At 37.1% G+C, this 22,629-nt stretch overlaps 1 protein-coding gene across 2 annotated transcripts in view; it reads left to right on the forward strand.

The window, feature by feature from the left end:
* Positions 1-22,629, forward strand: part of ERICH3 (glutamate rich 3) — a 141,511-nt gene that overhangs the window by 58,035 nt on the left and 60,847 nt on the right. For both annotated transcript variants that reach the window (XM_066268881.1, XM_066268882.1), the window contains one exon: positions 7,293-7,511. In XM_066268881.1, the coding sequence (XP_066124978.1) occupies positions 7,293-7,511 (219 nt within the window). The remainder of the gene's footprint in view (positions 1-7,292; positions 7,512-22,629) is intronic.

Genomic DNA, 22,629 nt, shown 5'->3' on the forward strand with positions numbered 1-22,629 from the left:
GTGAATGGTGTAAGTTGGTGGTCTAGTTTCATTTTTTTGCAGGTAGCTGTCCAATTTTCCCAACACTATTTATTAAAGAGGCTGTCTTTACTCCATTGCATGCTCTTACCTCCTTTGTCGATATCAGTTGTCCATAGAGCTGTGGGTTTATTTCTGGGTTCTCTGTTCTGTTCCATTGATCTATTAATATATGCCTGTTCTTATGCCAGTACCAGGCTGTTTTTAGTACAATGGCCTTGTAGTAAAACTTGATATCAGGAAGTGTGATAACTCTCACTTTATTTATATTTTTTAAGATTGCTGAGGCTTAACTAGATAGAGGGTGGCGGAGGACAATCTGACTTTGGGCGAGGGGTACGCAACATAATTTAATGACAAAATAACCTAGACATGTTTTCTTTGAATATATGTACCCTGATTTATTAATGTCATCCCCTTACCATTAATAAAAATTTATTAAAAAAAAAAAAGATTGCTGAGGCTATTCATGCTCTTTTTTGGTTCCATATAAATTTTTGGAATATGTGATCTATATCTTTGAAGTATGTCATTGGTATTTTAATTGGTATTGCATTGAATTTATAGATTGCTTTGGGTAATATAGACATTTTAAATTATGTTTATTCTTCCTAAACACGAGCACGGTATATGCTTCCACTTGTTTATATCTTCCTTGATTTCTTTTATCAATGTTTTATAATTTTCTGAGTACAAGTCTTTAGTCTCCTTGATTAAATGTACTCCTAAGTACTTTATTTTTTGGTTGTAATAGTGAAGGGGATTGTTTTCTTAATTTCTCTTTATGACAGTTCTTTGTTAGTCTATAAAAATGTCTCTGATTTCTGAGTATTAATTTTATATCCTGCCACTTTGCTGAATTCATTTATCAGGTCCAGTAGTTTTTTGACTGCGACTTTAGGGTTTTCTATTTACAATATCATATCATCTACAAACAATGATAGTTTTACTTCTTCTTTTCCAAAATGGATGCTTTTTATTTCTTCTTCTTGTCTGATTGCTGTGGCTAGGAATTCCAGAACTGTGTTGAATAAGAGTGGTGAAAGGGGGCACCCCTGCCTTGTTCCTGATGTTAAGGGGATTGCTTTTAATTTTTGCCCATTGAGTATGATGTTGGCCGTGCATTTGTCATAGATGGCCTTTATCATGTTGAGGTATGTTCCCTGTATTCCCACTTTGCTGAGAGTTTTGATCATGAATGGGTACTAGATTTTATCAAATGCTTTTTCTGCATCTATTGAAGTTATCATTTGGTTTTTCTCCTGCCTTTTGTTTATGTGATGAATCACATTGATTGATTTGCAAGTTTTATACCAGTCTTGCCTCCCCAGAATAAATCCCACTTGATCATGGTGTATGATTTTTTCCATATATTGTTGGATTTGGTTTGCTAATAATTTGTTGAGGATTTTAGCATCTATATTCATCAGGGATATTGGTCTATAATTTTCTTTCTTTGTGTTGTCTTTGCCTGGTTTTGGAATCAGAATTATGCTTGCTTCCTAAAAGGAGCTTGGAAGTCTTCCTTCCTCTTGAATTTTTTGAAATAGCTTGAGGAGGATAGGAGTTAGTTCTTTGAATATTTGGTAGAATTCACTTGTGAAGCTATCAGGCCCCAGACTTTTCTTTGTTGGGAGTTTTTTGATAACTGTTTTGATCTCATTTGGTGTAATCGGTCTGTTTAGGTTTTCTGATTCTTCCAGATTGATTTTTGGAAGATTGTATGTTTCAAAGAATTTGTCCATTTCATATAGGTTGTCTAGCTTTTTGGCATACAGTTCTTCATAGTATTTTCTTACAATATTTTGTATTTCTGTTGTGTCAGTTGTTATTTCTCCACTCTCATTTCTAATTTTATTTATTTGGGTCCTCTCTCTTTTTTTCTTGGTGTGTCTAGTTAAAGGTTCATTGATCTTGTTTACCTTTTCAAAGAACCAGCTCCTAGTTTCATTGATCCTCTGTATTGTTTCTTTAGCCTCTATGTCATTTATTTCTGCTCTGATCTTTATTATTTCCTTCCTTCTACTACATTTGGGCTTTACTTGCTGTTCTTTTTCTAGTTCTTTTAGATGCAGGGTTAAGTTGTTTATTTGAGCTTTTTCTAGTTTCTTAAAGTGTGCCTGTAGTGCTATGAACTTCTCTCTCAGTACGGCTTTTGCTGTGTCCCATAGATTTTGAATTGTTGTAGCTCATTGTCATTTATTTCTAGGAATTTTTAAATTTCTTAATCTATTCATTATTTAACAACCTGCTATTTAGTTTCCATGTGTTTGTGAGTTTTTGAGCTTTTCTGTTGTGGTTCATTTCTAGTTTCATGCCATTGTGATCAGAGAAAGTGCCTGATATGATTTCAATCTTCTTAAATTTGTTGAGAGCACTTTTGTGCCCTAACATGTGGTCTATCCTAGAGAATGTACCATGAGCACTTGAAAAAAAATGTATATTCTGCTGCTTTAGGGTGAAAGGTTCTGAAGATATCTATTAAATCGAGTTGTTCTAGTGTGTCCTTTAAGACTGCTATTTCTTTGTTAGCTTTCTTTCTTGAGGATCTATCTAGTGATGTTAGTGGGGTATTGAAATCCTCTACTATTATAGTATTGCTGTTCATCTTGCCCTTTAAATCCATCAAAGTCTGCTTTATATATTTAGGTGCTCCCATATTATGTGCATAGATATTTATAACGGTTATATCTTCCTGTTGGATTGCTCCCTTTATCATTATGTAGTGACCTTCTTTATCTCTTACTATAGTCCTTGTTTTAAAGTTCATTTTGTCTGATATAAGTATTGCTACCCCAGCTTTTTTTTCATTTCCATTTGCATGAAATAATTTTTTCTATCCTTTTACCTTCTGTCTATGTGCATCTTTTGTTTTAAGGTGTGTCTCTTGTAGACAGCATATGTACGGGTCCTGTATTCTTATCCATGCAGCTACCCTATGTCTTTTGATCGGATCATTTAATTCATTTACATTTAAGATTATTATTGATATGTAATTTTTTTATTGCCATTTTATTCTTTAAAACTGTATTCCTCTTTTGCTATATTCTTTTTCTCCTTTGATATGGTTACAACAGGCCCCTTAGCATTTCTTGCAGTGTTGGTTTGGTTGTAGTAGATTCCTTGAGTTTTTTTTTTTTTTTTTGTCTGGAAAGCTTTTTATTTCTCCTTCAATTTTAAATGATAGCCTTGCTGGATAAAGAAACTTGGTTGTAGGCGCTTGTTCTGCATTACTTTGAATATTTCTTGCCTTAAGTGTTTCTGTTGAGAAGTGAGAAGTCATCCTTAAAGGGGCTCCTTTGTCAGTGATAGTCTTTTTTTGTCTAGCAGCTTTTAATATTATCTCTTTATCACTTAGCTTTGGTATTTTAATTATGATGTGTCTTGGTGTAGATTTCTTTGGGTTTCTCTTTAATGGAGTTCTCTGTGCTTCTTGAACTTGTGAGATGTTTTCCTGCCCTACTTGAGGGAAGTTTTCAGCTATGACGTGTTTGAACAAAATCTCTATCCCTTGTTCTTTCTCTTTTTCTTCAGGAACCTCTATGATACAAATATTATTTCTCTTCATGTTGTCACAAAGTTCTCTTAGAGTTTCCTCCGACTTTTTGTGTATCTTTTCTTTTTTCTGCTCTGCTTTTGTGCCTTTATTTATCTTGTCCTCTAACTCACTGATTCAATTTTCAGCTTCATTCATCCTGATTTTAATTCCTTCCATTGTGTTCTTCATTTCTGATATTGTATTTGTCATTTCTGACTGATTCTTTTTTATTATTTCAATGTCCTTTTTCATATTTTCTATCTCTTTATTTAGGTGTTCATAATGACCATCTATTGTTGTCCTAATGTCTTTGAGCATCCTAACAATCATTATTTTAAACTCTGCATCTGGTAATTTGGTTATATCTAACTCATTCAGGTCCTTTTCTGGGGATTTCTCTTGATTCTTTTGTGTTGCATTTCTTTGCTTTCTCATTTTGTCTGTGTAAAAGAAGATTTTGGCCACTGGAGCCCACTGGGTGTGGCCTCTGTGTTCCCTATGTGCGGTCTGTCTTCAGGCCCACCACCCCCTCTGCTATTGCTGCCTAGGGCATTCCGGTATGGGCATTGTGGGTACCTGCCAACTGGGGCTGTTGCTGTGGTCTCCATCTCTCCTCCACGGGAGTGGCTGTGATCACGTGTTCAGGTGTACAAGCCTCGGTGGCCTTGGCCTTCATCCCACCCCCACGGGTAGCATTATGCTTGGCCCTGAGGGCAGGGGTGAGCACCTTTGCTCAGCTGCGGGTCTCCGCCTGATTCCAGGCTTTTGCCCTGCCCCTGCAAGAGGAGCCCACTCGTGGGAGGGCTGCAAGCCTTGGCTCCACAGGCTGGGTGGGACTGCATGCCCATGCTCAGTAGCGGGACTCCGCCTGTTCTGGGCTTTTGGCTCCACCCCTGCGGGAGGAACCTACTCCCAAGTCAGGCCACAAGCCTAGGTTCTGCAGGTGGGGCAGGGCTTTGTTCCTGCACCATTGCTGAAGGGCGGGTCTCCCCCACTTCCAGGGCTCCTGCCCTTCCCCCGCGGGCTGGATTATAGATGGCCTGCAGCTGGGCTTGACCTCTTTTGCATGTCCCCTCCTCCCCAGCTGGGCAAGACTGAGCTCACACCTGGGCCTCAGTGGTGGCCAGCTGGCTTCCGCCCTTGCCAATAGAACTGTGCTTCTGCATCCCACCGCCACCCGCCCTCCAGCGAGCCCTCAGCCATGTGGGTGGGAGCCCTGCAACTCAGACCCTAAGACTCACTACTGTATTTCCAAAAGCTCCCTCCTTCTAAATGACTCTGCTCTGAGTGCCACGGGAGAGCTTGTTTGTCTGGTGTCCTGCTTCATTTTGCTGGTATTGCTGTTTCCAGGGGAAATATTCACTTCAGATTTGGGGAGTGACTTGTCCCAGAGGTTAGGGTGGCTGTCTCCCAAAATGTTTCTCCCTGTGCCTCCTAGATTACACTCTCTTACTGCTACTCCAGTCCTCTCCTCTCTCCCTGTCCCCTGAAGCCCCAGGTGAGTGGTTGTGAGAGAGGTGTTCTGCATGGTCCCTTTAAGTAGAATCCTGGGTCTGAGAAATCAGTCTCTTTCTCACAAACAGTATCCTGACTTGTTTCCAGCTAAATACTGTCCTTACACCTTTTCTGGGCTCTGGGGCTGTAGGCTGGGGCTTTGTCCCTGGGACTCAGGACCCTCCCCTCTCTGCTAAACTCACTTCCTGCCACGTGAGTCTCTCCCAGCTGCCGTTTGCTCTGGGGAGCTGGGCAGCACTCTCTGCTTTTCCACTTTTCCTACCAGTCTCAGTTTGCTTTCTTCAGTGTTCCTTGGTTGAAGAGTCCTCTTAGTTTAGTCCAAAGTTGGTTTTTCCAAATGATGGTTCTTAAAATTAGTTTGTAATCCATTTGGTTCTGGGAGGTGGAAGTTGGTACTTCTGCCTACTCCATCACCATCTTGTCTTTCTGTCAACATTTTAAATGACCATGTTCAAGTATTTTAACATATAGAAATTTTTCCTAAGAATACATGTATACTGTATATGCAAAGAAATATCAATAAATTTAAGAATCTTTAGATTTATAATGAACAAATATAAGATAATTAAAAATTTAATAAGGTATTGTTTTAAAATGTTATATTAAAATATATCTAAAATAAGGTAGACTTATTTGTGCTGGCATGGAAAGATGTTCAAGATGCTTTAGGTTAAAAATATGAGGTAAGAAACAACATGTTCATTTAAAAAAATTATTAGACCATTTTCAAATAAGGCATGCATTTGACTGACAACTACTTAGAAATTTTAAATAAATCCCCAAACTCTAAAAGTTTTCTATTCATTTATTTCATTGTTCTTATTATTTTCATTTATTTAATTTATATTTGTTATTGCAATATCTATATACACTACCACAGAAAAATGGAAAATATAAGAAAAGTAAAATGGGAACATTAATAACACTTGACCTAAATAATAAGATGACCTAAAATTTGGAAAACTACCCTCAGACACACAGAATTATTAATTTTTGAAAACTTTGAAGACTCAAATATACCTGAAACATGTAACAGAATTATTGATTATGACTTTGGTGCTTTTTAATTGTTGAGGTGCAATGCATGTTGATTAAACTTTCAAATAATATAAAGATATATAAATGCAAAATGGTATCTTGCTCAATAGCCAAATCCCCAGAACAACCTTGTCAAATCTTCCAGTCTTCTCTACTTTTATCAAAATCCATATATAAATTATTTAAAAGAAATATATGATTATACCACATAGATCTTTTTATATCAGAATGAATAGATTCACACTATTCTTTTTGAAACCTGGTGAGGAACTATGATAAGAATAAAGCAAAATTATGTTAAACATTCTCCAAATGATGGAATTGATGGTTCAAATAAATTATTGTTTTTCTGTGTGTGTAACCTTATATTTACATCAGTGTACTTGTGTAATTATCTTGAGTAGCATTTATTCTTATGAGTTGAATTTCTGGGAGAAAATAAGCTGAATAGAGTCTTTGAGTTAGCATCTGTATTTGGTAACTTGATATTATATTATCAAGAAATAGTATAACACATGGAATGGTGAAATAAATATGAAGAATGTGCTAGCACCCCATTGTTAAGTAGACTATTCAACCTTGCTTCAAAGTAAACACTTCAAGGTTCTTGATTCTAAATTGTTTAACTATATACAGATTTCATGGGTTGTTCAGGAAAAATCTCAAAAGTACTATAAAGATGCCATCACTGGCCTGACCTGTGCTGATGCAGTGAATAAAGCATTGACCTGAAATGCTGAGGTCGCTGGTTCGAAACCCTGCACTTATCTGGTCAAGGCACATATGGGAGTTGATGCTTCCTGCTTCTCCCCCCCTTCTCTCTCTTTCTCTCACTTTCTCTCCTCTCTAAAATGAATAAATAGATAAATAAATAAATAAATAAACAGACAAAAGAAACAAGTTTTCTAATAGTTGGAAAACAAAAAGATCTAAACAACAACAACAACAAAAAGATGCCATCACTGTATATTTGGCTTAAAATATACTTAAATAAGGTTAAAAATTCATGAAACTTTAATTTGCTATGGATACTTCAAATGGACTGGAGTGTTATGAGTTTGCCTATTTATATCAGTTGTGTTTGCATGCAATGTCAATCACACAGTCTTGTCTCTAATTTTGGGTTAAGTGAGTCACCACTTCTCTTTCACTGGCTCTTTTGTGATTACAAATGTGATTACAGGGCAAGAAGGCAATGATGAAGTTCAGGAACTCCATGGAAAATTCACAGGGAATGAATCGATATCAACTTCTGAATATTAACGGTTACATGATACCTGTTCTTCCTCCACTTCCTCCCCCAAATGGAAAAATCACAAGGGAAAATAGATCTGGAACATGGAGAAGGAGAAGATTTCGCCCAACCACTGCTCCAAATAGCTTAGAACCAATCTTTACCAGGGTGATTATGGAATCAATTTTTCTTTTATTAATTTATCAGGGATTACATTGCATTATTAATTTTCTAGATGTGCAGTAAAAGAATGTAAGAAAATCAAAGGCAAAATGACTTGCATAAAGAAATATAATACTTTTATATTTAAGCTTGAATGAATCTGAAATCAAACATGTGAGTAGTTCAGTAACTAATTTCACAATTGATAAAAAATAATTCAGTGAATCTTGCAATCATATTTAGTTTGCACTATACCCATTTTCAATTATTTCCTTTATTTTCTCATTCAATCATGTTATAAGAAACATTTTAACATTCAATTTGTGAAACTTAGAAACTTAAAAATAACAAAAAACTTAATATATAAAATACCTTACTAAAGCTTACTTTTAATGATTATTGGCAAATTACTATATAGTGTTTAGAAAAAAATTTTTTCCATTGTTCTTCGAAAATATTGTACTTTGTTGCACTCATTTCCTCCACACACTGTTGAATAGTTCTAAGGCCAGTTAGACTATATATATGATATACTGCTCACAAAAATTAGGGAATATTTCAAAATAAATATGAAGTGATAAAATATCCCCTAATTTTTGTGAGATATATATATATATTATATATATGGCCTACTGGAAAGTTCTGTCCGTTTCTGTCACAACAAGTCTCGACACGTAAGCACATGTTTATTTGGCACATGTGTGCCTCTCTATTTTTATCACTTAATGTATACATACTGATGTAGCAAATTAAAACAAAGTTGATTCACGTTAGTCTTATGTGTGAAGCGATAGTGTACCCATGGCTACTGATAAAGTTCATTTACGCCACTATAATCTTTACGAATTTCAACAAGGAAGAAATGCTACAGAAGCATGTAGAAATTTATTGAAAGTGTTTGATGAAGGAATAATACCGACTATCACTTGTTTTTGTCCTTACAAAATTTTTTGAATGGCAAAAAATTCAAAAATGAAGCAGATATCAAACAAGCACTGGTTCAATTTTTCACATCAAAAGATAAAACATTTTTAAAAAATGGGATATACAAATTACCCTCATGCTGGCAAGAAATTATTAATAATAATGGCAATTATATTATTTAATAAAGTTTATTGATGGTAAGAAAAATTTATATTTTGTTTTATTCCAAAAATGGACAGAACTTTCCGGTAGACCATATATATATATATATATGGTTAATATGGAGGCAAAAGATCTCAATTTTTATTTTATAAACATACAACTAATTATAATTATATGCAACTTTTGTGATTATTAGCAGGTAACTGGCTCAACATTTTACTGGTTGAGAATCATGGAGTTTAGTATCAACATGAACATAGACTGCATGCCCCTGGCTGGTTGCCTCAGTGGTAGAGCATCAGCCCAGTGTGTGGATGTCCTGAGTTCAATTCTCGGTCAGGGCACACAGAGAAATGCCCATTTGCTTCTCTACCCTCTTTTCCCTTTCCCTTTACTCTATCTCTCTCTTTCCCTCTCCCAGCCATGGCTCCATTGGAGCAAAGTTGGCCCAGGCACTGTGGATGGCTCCATGGCCTCCACCTCAGGTGCTAGAATGGCTCCGGTTGCAACAAAGCAATGGCCCAGATGGCTAGAGCATCGCCCCCTAGTGGGCATTGCCAGGTGGATCTTAGTCAAGCACATGCAGGAGTCTCTCTGCCTCCCTGCTTCTCATTTCAGAAAAATACAAAAAGAAAAAAAAGAAAGAAACAAACAAACTATAGACTGCATGCTGGCTCTTCAAAATCAACCTCACTTTTTTTTTCTATTATTATTGTGGTAATATTGGTATATAAGATTTTATATACATATATCTATATATCTATATCTATATGATATATATATATCTTTCAAGAGTACATTATAATTTGATATTTGTAAATACTACATGGTGTTTACTACTGTAAGTCTAGTTACTATCCATCCTCATACAAGTGATCCCTTTCAACCATTTTGCTTTCTCCTTCATATCCATCCCCTCTAGTAAGCACCAATCTGTTATTTGTATCTATGAATTTGTTTTTGTGTTGTATATTTGCTCTGTTCTTTTAAGATTCTACTTATAAGTGAAATCATATAATATTTATCTTTCTGTGCCTGACCTTTTTCTCTTAGCACATTGCCCTCAAGGTCCGTCCATGTTATTGCAAATGGCAAGTTTTCTTTTTTTCTTCTGGCTGAGTAGTATTCGTGTGTGTGTGTGTGTGTGTGTGTGTGTGTGTGTGTGTGTGTGTATGAGAGAGAGAGACTTCTTTAATTATTCATTCATTGATAGACACTTAGGTTGTTGCCACATCTTGATTATTTTAACTAATGATTCAATGAACCTAGGGGTGCATATTTCTTTTTTTTAAAATTATTTTTATTTATTTATTCATTTTAGAGGAGAAAGAGAGATTGAGAGAGAGAGAGAGAGAGAGAGAGAGAGAGAAAGAGAGAGAGAGAGAAGGGGGGAGGAGCAGGAAGCTTCAACTCCCATATGTGCTTTGACCAGGCAAGACCAGGGTTTTGAACTGGCAACCTCAGCATTCCAGGTCAACGCTTTATCCACTGTGCCACCACAGGTCAGGCCATATTTCTTTTTAAAATACTTGTATTCTTCAGATAAATACCCAGAAGTGAAATAGCTGGGTCATATAGTGTTCTAACCTTAACTTTTTGAGGAATATTTATACAGTTTTCCATATTGGCTGCACTAGTTTACATTTTCACCAACAGTGTACAAGGGTTCCCTTCACATTCTTTCCAACACTTGTAATTTAATGTCTTTTTGATAATAGCCATTCTAATAGGTGTGAGGTGATGTTTCACTGTGGTATTGATTTGCATTTCCCTGAAAATTAGTGATGTTAAACAGCTTCTCATTGCCTGTTGGCCATCTGCATGTTTTCTTTGAAAATATGGTTATTTAAATCACCTGCTCATTTTATAATTCGGTGGTTTGTTTCTGTGTTGTTGACTTGTGTGAGTTTTTTTAAATATATTTTGGATATTAGCCTTTTATCAGATATTTGATTTGAAAATATCTTCTCACATTCAGTAGGTTGCCTTTTAGTTTTGTTCATGGTTTTCTGTGCTATGAAGAAGCTTTCAGTTTGATGTAATCCTATTTGTTTATATGTGGTTTTGTTTCTCTTGCCTTTGGAATCATATCCAAAAAAAAAAAAAATCAGTGAGACAGAAGCTTATCAATGACTTTATTGTCTATTGTTTTTCTCTTAGAAATTTAATGGTTTCATATGGTTTCAGGTATTACATTCAGGTCTTTAATCCATCTTGAATTATTTTTTGTATATGATATAAGATAGTGGCCTAATTTCACTCTTTTGCATGTGGCTCTCCAATTTTACCAGCAGCATTTTTTGAAGAGATGGTTCTTTCCCCATTGCATGTTCTTAGTTGCTTTGTCGTGAATTAATTGTTCATGTATGTGCAGGTTTATTTCTGAGCTCTCTATTCTGCTCCATTGATCTGTATATCTGTTTTCATATTAATGCCATACTGGTTTTGTTTATTTGTTTGTTTTATTTTCTTTTTTTTTGAGATGTATATTTTATTTTTTTTTAATTTTTATTAATTTTAATGGGGTGACATCAATAAATTAGGGTACATATATTCAAAGAAAACATGTCCAGGTTATCTTGTTGATCAATTATGTTGCATCACCCAAAGTCAGATTGTCCTCCATCACCTTCTATCTAGTTTTCTTTGTGCCCCTCCCCCTCTTCCTCCCCCTCTTCCTCCCCCCCCCCCCCCCCCCCGTTAACACCACACTCTTGTCCATGTCTCTTAGTCTCGTTTTTATGTCCCACCAATGTATGGAATCATGCAGTTCTTTTTTTTTCTCATTTACTTATTTCACTTTGTATAATGTTATCAAGATCCCACCGTTTTGTTGTAAATGATCCAATGTCATCATTTCTTATGGCTGAGTAGTATACCATAGTGTATATGTGCCACATCTTCTTTATCCAGTCTTCTATTTTTTTTTTACAGTGATTAAGGCCTTTAAGCAAACTCTTGGCAATACAGCAAAAATCCATAAAAGAGTAGTGTCCTTAACATGTTCACCAAGTCCAAGTTGGCACCAACATCATTCCAAATCCCTGAAAATGCAACCCAATCCCAGTTCAGTCTGTTAGGAGCTGTCACAAGGAGCAGGAGTCTAGGAAAAGACCATATCCAGGAAAAGTCTGCATAGTGCCATACTGTTTTGATTATTATAGCTTTGTAGTATAGTTTGAAACCAGGAAGCATGATACCTCCAGGTTTGTTCTTTCTCAATATTGTTTGGGCTGTTTGGGTTTAAATTTAAAGTTTGTTTTTTAAATTATTTATTTTAGTTCTGTGAAAAATGCCATTATAACCAACCTCATTCTTGATTTACTCTTTATCTGCATCTTACTCTCAGCATCTATCCTCACCAATAACTTTCTAAAAAAATTGAGAGTATATATCTTGTGCTTGCTCAAATTTCCTCCCTTTTCTTCTATTTTCACCAATACTCTTCTTTTGTTACCATCTCTGACAAAGCATTGTATTCCTTATCTCTGAGCTCACACTTTGCCTTATGTCCTTGATTTTATCCTTTTCCATTACCCATGGCACCTAACACTGCCATTCTCCTCTATGATTTGTATTTTCATTCTCTCTCTAATAACCATCTCTGTCTCAAAATACCTAGGCCTTATATAAAGTAACGAAATCCTTTCCTCACATTCTGTAGCCTTAGACTTCTGTTTTACCCTTTCTTACTGCAAAGTTCTCTAAAGAATAGGTTACTGTTACCCAGGCAAGTCAGCTTACAACAACAAAGGTTTATTTTTTGTTCTCATTATTATCTGCTATTGGTCAGCGGCAATTCTGGGACCTAGACTTGAGAAGTTTACCCTGTCTGGGGTATGTTGGCCTCATGGACGGCAGACCCATGGAATGTTTTTAAGATTCCACTCAGAACTGACACATGTCACTTGCATTTGAACTCCAGTACCAAACCTGATATTAATAGAGTGAGACGTATCATCCTTTCACAGATAGGGGCAGTGAGTATTTGGAGCAATAAAAGAATCTACTACAATTACCAACTTATTTTGAATCCTTTGCCTGCTGGTACTGGTCTCCACCAGGCCAACAAACATGCTGTCTTGAAGGATGTGGCCCCCACTTAGCAAATATAGTGACTTCCTCATCATCCTCACTTGGTGGCAACATTTGATTTCCTGATGTTGAAACATAATTACCAGGTAAACTCTACCTGTTCATACTTTTAAAAATGTTTAAATGTCTCATAAACCCTAAGAATATATAAAAATCTATATGTAAAACTTAACAATAATTAGGCAAATTCCCATGTTTATACTGTTACCTCTTGACAAAGTAGAACAGTGCTGCCATTTTATGAGCCTCCTAGTCCTGAGCCATCACAACCCATATTGCTTCTCAGAGGAACTACCATACTAACATCTGTGTTAGCTGAGTCTTTGCTTTTCTTTGGAGTTCTGTCACGTTTAGAACTTCAGAAATAAGCCAAAACCTAACATTGCAACAAACAGATAATATCTCTAGCAGAAGCTAAGCTGAATAGAGGTTTTGAATCACAGTCTGAGGCTATTTTATATACAGTATGTATAGTTTTAAGTGCCCCTTTTGGGAAAGTCAGTGAAGCCAGGTTATGAGTGTGTCCTAAGAAAATAAGGGCTCAACAGAGTCAGGGCATCTAGGGAGGTCCTTGTGTGGGCTAGCCAGTGAACATCAACAGTAACATGGCTGGGTGAATAAGCTTCTTCTCACAAAGGAGAGAGCAGCAACTTCTCCATCCTGTGGTCCTGACAGGTGAAGCACAGATCAGCATCTGAGGCAGCTTCCCTTGGGCTTCTGCGTTGAGGTTAGAAACGAAGCATGGTGTCTGTCTATAGGCATTCTGGCTTGACAACCCTTGGCTTGTATGTCTCTTGAATCACAAGGTTTCAGTTTACACTGGTTTAAAAAAACAAAACAAAACAAAACAAACAAACAAACAAAAAACTAAAACAAACCCTGTGTTCTTTCTTTTTGAAATTCCTATTTTGGTATTTTGGGGATGTTGGAACTACTAAACTGATGCTCTAATATTCTTAACTTTTTTCTCCCATTTTCTACTTCTTTATCTTTTTATTCTACGTGCTGGGATATTTCTCCAATATTATCTTTCGCACATACTGCGGAGTTTTTTCTTCTACTGCTTTATTTTAATTCTAAGTACTCCCTTTGTGTTCACTGAATGTTACTTTTAAAAAGTTCTTTATTCTTGTTCTGTATGATTTTGATTCTTTGGTATTTGTGGAGACTTGCTTTGTAGACAAATATATGTTCAATTTTTGTAAAGAATGTGCTTCTCTAAATGTTAGGATCAGCGTTCTATAAATGCCCAATAGATAAGAAATGTAAATTATGTCATTCATATTTTTACATTCTTAGCATTTTTAAAAACCCATGTATCCTCCTAGGTTCTGAATTCTAATGATCATTCTCTGTAATTGTAGATATGTCAATTACCCCTTGTTTTGTTTTGTAAATGTCAGTCCTGTTTCGTAAATGTTGAGAACATCTTGTTATATGCTCTCAGGTTTAGAATTATGCAATTTTACTGGCGAGGTGATTTTTTTTATTTTATTAAAAACATCTTCTTTATTACTCTTTACTTTTGGCCTTAAAATAAACTATTTTTGCTATTAGCTCTTTTTTTTATTTTCTTTAGATTAGTATTAATATATATTTGTTTTACTTATATCCTTTGATATTTTTATATTTAAGCTTTAGACTTTAAATGTATTTATGCAACATATAGGTGCTTTGTGTTTACTTCAAGCTGAGAATTTCTGTTTCTTTAATAAGTGAGTTTGGTCGAATTACATTTATTTTACTTAGTAGTATATTTAGACTTACTACTATCATATTAGTTTTTATTTTCTACTTACTGTAAGTTTTCTTAGGTAGTAACATTTTAAGCTCTTATTGACTCTGCCTGGAAAATTCCCTGTCTCTCTTCCCTAAAACTCTTTTCCTGCTTCTTTGCTCACCTCTTTTTATCACTTGTCTTACTCCTTTGTGTCTCTTCTGATTCTTTTTTTTTTTTTTCCTGCATTTTTCTGAAGCTGAAACGGGGAGAGACAGTCAGACAGACTCCTGCATGCGCCCGACCGGGATCCACCCAGCACGTCCCCCAGGGGGCGACACTCTGCCCACCAGGGGGCGATGCTCTGCCCCTCCGGGGCGTCGCTCTGCTGCTACCAGAGCCACTCTAGCGCCTGGGGCAGAGGCCAAGGAGCCATCCCCAGCACCCGGGCCATCTTTGCTCCAGTGGAGCCTCCCTGCAGGAGGGGAAGAGAGAGACAGAGAGGAAGGAGAGGGGGAGGGGCGGAGAAGCAGATGGGCGCTTCTCCTGTGTGCCCTGGCCGGGAATCAAACCCGGGACTTCTGCATGCCAGGCCGACACTCTACCACTGAGTCAACTGGCCAGGGCCTCTTCTGATTCTTCACGTCTAAATCTAGCCATCACCATTCACTTAGATCTTGGAACTTTTTATTATTATTATTCAAGATGCAGTCATCTTCCTACATGGTTTTGATAGTTATCTAGGTGTCTCTTGGATTTGTCATTAGTTCCTGAGGCCTGGGGTATAGAATAAAATTGGCACAATGAGGTGACTGATGCACTTTTACTTTTAGTACTTGGATTTATTTTATTTTGATCTGAAATAATTAATTTAAGGGGAAATGGCTGTCATGACTATTTCACACAATAAATTCACTCTTTTATTTTATGAATACCACCCCAAAGTATCCTTTAAATTAGTGGTTCTCAACCTTTCTAATACCATGACCCCACAATACAGTTCCTCATGTTGTGATGACCCCAAACCAAAAAATAATTTTGGTGGCTACTTCATAACTGTAATTTTGCTACAGTTATGATTCAGAATGTAAATACCTGATATGCATTATGTATTTTCCAATGGCTTTAGGCGACCCCCGCCGGGGTTGGGACCCACAGGTTGAGAACCACTGTTTTAAATGATCTTAAAAAGAAAGCAAGAAGTAGAAGTCAAAGAAATATGGTTTCCTGGTGGCCCACCACTGGTTCCTCTCTGAGTGTAAAACATGGTCCCTGGATTCTGTGATCTGTCTCTAGGGCCGTGATGGTGAACCTTTTTATAAAACCTGCCCACTTTTGAAGTGCTGGTCAACCCGGTCCCTCCTGCCCACTAGTGAGCGTCCCAGCTTTCATGGTGGGCCAATCGCGGTGCTGTTTGGTTGCTCCACTACCACTCACCATGAAAGCTGGAACGCCCACTAGTGGGCAGGAGGGACCAGGTTGACCAGCACGGCAAAAGTGGGCATTTTTTATAAAAAGGTTCGCCATCATGGCTCTAGGGGATGATCCCTGGAGCCAAATATTGAGGTGGGGTAGATCTCATAGCCCAACATATTGCTGCTGTGTCCTTTTTCTTAGTTTCATTTTGTTCTAGGATCAGCAGAGTTTTATACTGCTTTTATAGACTCTATGAGACTAGTTAGAACTTGCTCTGAGGTTTATCTTCTCCATCTGCAGATTTGTGTTCTTTTTTATTTATTTATTTATTTTTATTTAATTAATTGTGTTTACATAGATTCTAGGGTCACCCCAAATGCATTGCCCCTCCCCCCATTCCCCTCAACATCTCTTTTGCCCCCCTCCCTACAACACCCTCCCCCCTTCCCTTCAGGATTATCCCATCCTATCATCCTCTTTCCCTCTGTCCTCTTTTCCTCTTGTCGCTTTGATCCCTCCTCTGTCTCAGTTCTGTTCCTCAGTTCTCATTATTCCTTGGATTCCTAAAATAAGTGAGATCATATGATATTTTTCTTTCTCTGCCTGGCTTATTTCACTCAACATAATAGTTTCCAGGTCCTTCCATATTGTTGCAAAAGGTATTATTTCCTTTTTTTTCATAGCCCCATAGTATTCCATTGTATATATGTACCACTGCTTTTAAATCCACTGACGGACACTTGGGCTGTTTCCAGATCTTTGCTATTGTGAACAATCTGCCATAAACATGGAGGTGCATTTCTTTTTTTCAGTTAGTGATATGGTGTCCTTGGGATATATTCCTATAAGTGGGATGGCTGGGTCAAAGGGCACTTCCATTTCTAAGTTTTTGAGGAATCTCCATACTGTTTCCCACAGTGGCTGTACCAGTCTGCATTCCCACCAGCAGTGCAGGAGGGTTCCCCTTTCTCCACATCCTCACCAGCACCTATCGTGTGTTGTTTTGTCAATGAGCGCCATTCTGACTGATGTGAGGTAGTATCTCATTGTGGTTTTAATTTGCATTTCTCTAATGATTAGTGATGTTGAACATTTTTCATTTGTCTATTGGCCATCTGTATGTCCTCTTTGGAGAAGTGTCTATTCATTTCTTTTTTCCATTTTTTGATTGGATTGTTTGTCTTCCTGGTGTTGAGTTTTACAAGTTCTTTATAAATTTTGGTTGTTAATCCCTTATCAGATGTATTGTTGAATATGTTCTTCCATTGTGTAGTTTGTCTTTTTATTCTCTTCATATTACCTTTAGCTGTGCAAAAAATTTTTAGTTGATATAGTCCCATTTGTTTATCCTGTCTTTTATTTCATTTGCCTGTGGAGATAATTCAGCAAAGATATTGCTGCAATAGATGTCGGTGAGCTTACTGCCTAAGTTTTCTTCTAGGATACTTATGGTTTCACAATTTAAGTCTTTTATCCATTTTAAGTTTATTTTTATGCATGGTGTAAGTTGGTGGTCTAGTTTCATTTTTTTTGCAGGTAGCTGTCTAGTTTTCCCAACACCATTTATTAAAGAGACTGTCTTTACTCCACTGTATGCTCTTGCCTCTTTTGTCAAATATCAGTTGTCTGTAAAGATGTGGGTTCATTTCTGGGTTCTCTGTTCTGTTCCATTGATCTATATGTCTGTTCTTATGCCAGTACCAAGCTGTTTTGTGTACAATGGCCTTGTAGTATAACTTGATACCAGAAAGTGTGGTACCTCCCACTTTATTCTTCTTTTTTAAGATTGCTGAGGCTATTCGTGTTCTTTTTTGGTTCCATATAAATTTTTGGAATATGTGATCTATATCTTTGAAGTATGTCATTGGTATTTTAATTGGTATTGCATTGAATTTATAAATTGCTTTGGGTAATATAGACATTTTAATTATGTTTATTCTTCCTAACCATGAGCACAGTATATGCCTCCACTTGTTTGTGTCTTCCTTGATTTCTTTTATCAATGTTTTATAATTTTCTGAGTACAAGTCTTTAACTTCCTTGGTTAAATTTACTCCTAGGTACTTTTTTTTTGTTGCTGCAATAGTGAAGGGGATTGTTTCCTTAATTTCTCTTTCTGACAGTTCACTGTTTGTGTCAGATTTGTGTTCTCAACTCAGGATTGCTGGTTGCCTATTCTACACAGCAGCCTACTGAGAATGTGGAGGGTTCCATAAGTCATGTTTATAAATGTGAAAATACAGGCTTGCAGATAAGAACCTACTTAATCATTATCTTTATCAACTAAAAAGAAACCAAGCTTGTTTAATTTTCACATGATTTGTGAAAGAGAGAGCAAAGAACTTCTTCAGGCAAGAACTAATTTGGGGTTTTCTTTATATCTGGTTGAGGCCACTTATCCACTTCTTAGACTCCAAATGAGCCCTGTGTAATCACAGATGCCTGATTGTTAAGTCCTGCTGCCCCTCAAATTTGACATGGTTACAATTTAAGTCAGGTTTTTCATTTAATTGCTTTTATTTCTCATAAAGCATGACCTTTTCGGTAATAATTTGAGCTCTAGTATTCCTTCTTCCCTCTTCATCACACATCAAGTTAATTGCCAAGTTCTCTAGATCAGAAATGTCCAATAGAAATATAATGTAAGCCACATAAGCAATTTTAATTTCCTAATAACTGCATTTCCAAAGGTAAAAAGAACTTGTGAAGTTCATTTTAATAATATATTTATTTAACTAAGTATATTCAAAATGTTATTTCAACATGTAATCAATATAAAAATTTGTAATGAGATATTATACATTTTTAATACCATGTCTTTAAATTAATTTAATAAGTATGTTATACTCACAGCACTTCTCATTTGAATAAGCTACCTTTCAAGTACCCAGCACCCAAATATTGCAAGTGGGTACTGTCTCAGACAGCACAGCTCTGCACCGTAACAATGCTCGCATACCTGATAATCTTTTTTCATTCTCCCTGCTACATCTTCAAGTTCAGACGCTTTCTATCTGACTCTTATCCAGGCTATTGCAATCATCTACATACTTATGTCCTGCCTGTAAATCAACAAATAGCTCCATTTAGCTTTATTGATAATGACAAGCACTATGCTAGGTGCTGACGCTACCAAGATAAATGACGCTGAATCCTTGTTCTCAGAAAAATTGCAGTTTAGCAACGGAGACAGAAATATCTACAATTAACCATGATACATTGTGATGAGAACAAGCACAGTGGTATAAATAAAGCCCAATGGGAATGGAGAGGAAGGAGATATTTATTCTGAATGAGGAGACGGGAGAGTGCTTCAGAAAGAAGGTGGCATTCGGAATGGGGTTTGAAAGATGAATAGGAAGTTAGCATGTAGAGTCAGGAAGCAGAAGCGAAAGTCAGGAAAAGAAAAAAAGAGTAAGCGAAGTCCATTTCAGTAATAGTGGATTCTACATAATGATGTTAAATTAAACTTTATAGAAGAGCTTTCAGCATGCTCCTCCTCTGCTTAAAAACTTCACTCATTTCTTTTTCCTAATAGGAGCAGGTATATCCTTCTGCCTAGCTGTTTTATAATGTAGATTTTATTGTTATCTGAGTATATTGAGTTTTATAAGTCAGGAGCTCATTGCCACTGAAGAGACAGTTTGTCACTTACAGTTCCCAAGAGAAAGGGGCATGCCATATATTAGTCAGGGTTCTGTCCAGAACAATGTTTGACCACATAACTGGGCACTGTGGCCCCACTAGAGTGATATATAAAAGTAGCTGTCACACCATGTCACACAGGGCAATAGAGGGAAGCACTAGGGTCAGTCAGAAGGCTGAGGGAGTGTCGAGAAAACACAGGTAAGAGAGTTTGCTGTGGTTTCTGGGAAAAGGAACAGGAGAGGCAGGGAAAGCAGGCTCAGGAGTGGGTGATATGAATAATTCTGACAGGCTCTGGAGTGTAAGGACTGTACTGAATTGTCTGGTACCTGATCCAGGGTGATTAGGGTGGGAGAACCATGAGTCCAGAGTTCAAGAGCCAGATAGCCAAGGGGGAGGATGGATGTGGGCTCTGGACTGGTTTGCAGATGGGAAGTGCTTTCCTAGCTGTAAGAATGGGTTAGTCCTGAGAGGGGCAGTCTCCCCAAGGTCATAAGTCCCAGAGGTCAACTTATCAGAATAAAAATACATGCATAGCACATTGGCATTCAAGGGCTTTCATATTTTTACTCCTTTCCTGATTTCCCTCTGCTCTTATCCAAGCCAAACTGAACTACTCCCAACACCCTCAACTGGTCAGCCCACCACTTTCTCACCTCTGAACTGTACTATTTTTTTACTCCTTCCTGCCAGCCAGAAATTCACTAACTTTTAAATCATCTATATTAGTTTTTTTCTCAATTATGTACCATTATGTTTTTTCTTTTTGTTAACTTTAATAAAATATGGAAGTTTATATTGAATGATGACAACAATAATTATACTTTTTCTTTTTTTATTATTATTTAGTGAGAAAATGGGGAGGCAGAAACAGACACCTGCATGTACCCCAACCGAGATCCACCTGGCAAGCTCACTAGGGGGTGATGCTCTGCTTATCTGGGGCTCTTGCTCTTTTGCAACTGAAACTGCTTTTTAGTGCCTAAGGCGGAGGCCATGGAGCCATCCTCAGCGCCCAGGGCCAACTTGCTCCAATAGGGCTATGGCTGCAAGAGGGGAGGAGAAGAGAGAGAGAGAAGCGAGAGGGAGAGGGGTGGATAAGCAGATAGGCACTTCTCCTGTGTGCCCTGACCAGAATTGAACCCAAGACATCCACGCCAGGCCCATGCTCTACCACTGAGCCAACCGGACAGGACCTGTACTTTTTCTTTAGTGGACCTTTACTATATGCTGGGAACTTTTTTTTTTAATTTTTATTTATTTATTCATTTTAGAGAAGAGAGAGAGAGAGAGAAAGAGAGAGAGAGAGAGAGAGAGAGAGAGAGAGAGAGAGAGAAGCATCAACTCCCATATGTGCCTTGACCAGGCAAGCCCAGGGTTTTGAACCGGTGACCTCAGTGTTCCAGTTCAACGCTTTATCCACTGCACCACCACAGGTCAGGCCTATGCTGGGAACTTATTTACAAGACTTTCCCCCTCAAGTCTTTGATGATAATAATTATAATTGATCAAGTGTTTCTTCAACACAGACACCAGTTAGACCTCTGATATTTCTATTAAGAAGGCAAATGTTGTTTTTCTATGAATTACGCTGAGGACCTGAGAGATCAGAACATGTTTTCAAGTCTTTCCCAGCACCTCTCAAACACTTTGTATTTTACAATGTGTTTCTGCACATTACAGTAAGATTCTCTCTTCCTTTATGCAGAAGGACTTTGTTACTTTTCTTATATCTCTCACTGTATTCTAATTTTTAAAACAGCTCATGTACATTTATTTTTCTTTCTTTCTGTTTATAGATTATGAAGCTTGTTGAGGGTAGGCATTTGATTTTATTTATATTTAATCAAATATTTATTAACACTGTTCATAAACAGGTATTGCTTTATTATAGATGTGAAAAAATAAACACTTAATTGTACTTGTTAGCTGAGATAAATATTATGAAAATCAATTATACCTTACTGATATAGACCCCTTTTTCTCTAACAAGTAAAGTCTAACAAATATTAACTTTGCTAGAGAAGTTGCCCATTTCTCCTGTTTTAATTCATTTAAAAAATGTTTTTTAAATTTTCATTCTAGTTAGTGTGTTATGTTGGTATGTTTTAGACTTGGCTTTTCTCACCAGTGGACTCATATTTGAAAATGAAAAAAAAAACATTATCATGTTTTTAATATATGACTAGTCAACCTATCTCATATTAGGATTGATTTATTTTGAACACACACTTTAAACAATATATTTGCTTAAATATATTTCCTTTAGTCTGGTGACTACATAACTAACAGGACTTGAACAACAACTTAAAAATCCAGTTCAACACAAAATATCCTAGAAGATGGCATTGTGGAACACAACCTTGGTAAAAAGGAAGAAACAAAGGTGCTTCTGGGTGTCCGCAGCAGTGGGAGTTCAAGTGCCGGCCTCTTTACCAAGAGGGACAGATTTGGGGTCTTTTCACCCAAAGCAAATTCCAGCTGGAGGATTTCTAGTTCTTAACAGAGAATAGAAAGGGAAGGCGCGTGTGTCAATTCAGCTTCCTCAAAATTCGGAGCTGGGATCCCTTCGGAATTGAGGTGTGTGTCAGCATGGCAGGAATAAGCAGGTGGCATGGGGTAAGAAATGGGAAAGAGGAAAGTGAAAAGAGGAGCATAACAGAGCAAAAGAGGAAGGAGGAGAGCTAAGGAAAAACCAGTAAGGAGAGTGAGAAGAACCAAATGAGACAGATGTTGCCATGATAATCAGCTGCTTCCTGAGCCTTTAGGACATGAACACTGGAACTCTCCACCTCTGGCACCTGCCAGAGTTTTTTCTTCCTGAGGCCATGAGAATCAACACGGGGCTGCCTAACACGTTTTGTGTTCAGGCTTTCTGTTGTTCTTTATCAGGCGGAATCAGCAATGGTGGCATTTTGTTTAACAGGGCTCCCTGACTCAGTTTCTGTGTTCTGATTCCTATCAGGTTCCTATAATTATGGAAAGCTTTTTGATTTTGAGGGCCATCAGGCCACAAGTGGGGAAATCAATTATTTGGGTAATCATACATCTCAATCTTTCTTGGAACAGTTTAAATTAATGCTCATTATTTTCTAGCATAATTATTAGTAACAGCTCTTTTACTGTGTGTCCTAATTTTAATGACAAATTCTACAGTCACCCTAC

Source organism: Saccopteryx bilineata, chromosome 3 (genome assembly GCF_036850765.1).
Source record: "Saccopteryx bilineata isolate mSacBil1 chromosome 3, mSacBil1_pri_phased_curated, whole genome shotgun sequence".
Classification (NCBI taxonomy): domain Eukaryota; kingdom Metazoa; phylum Chordata; class Mammalia; order Chiroptera; family Emballonuridae; genus Saccopteryx; species Saccopteryx bilineata.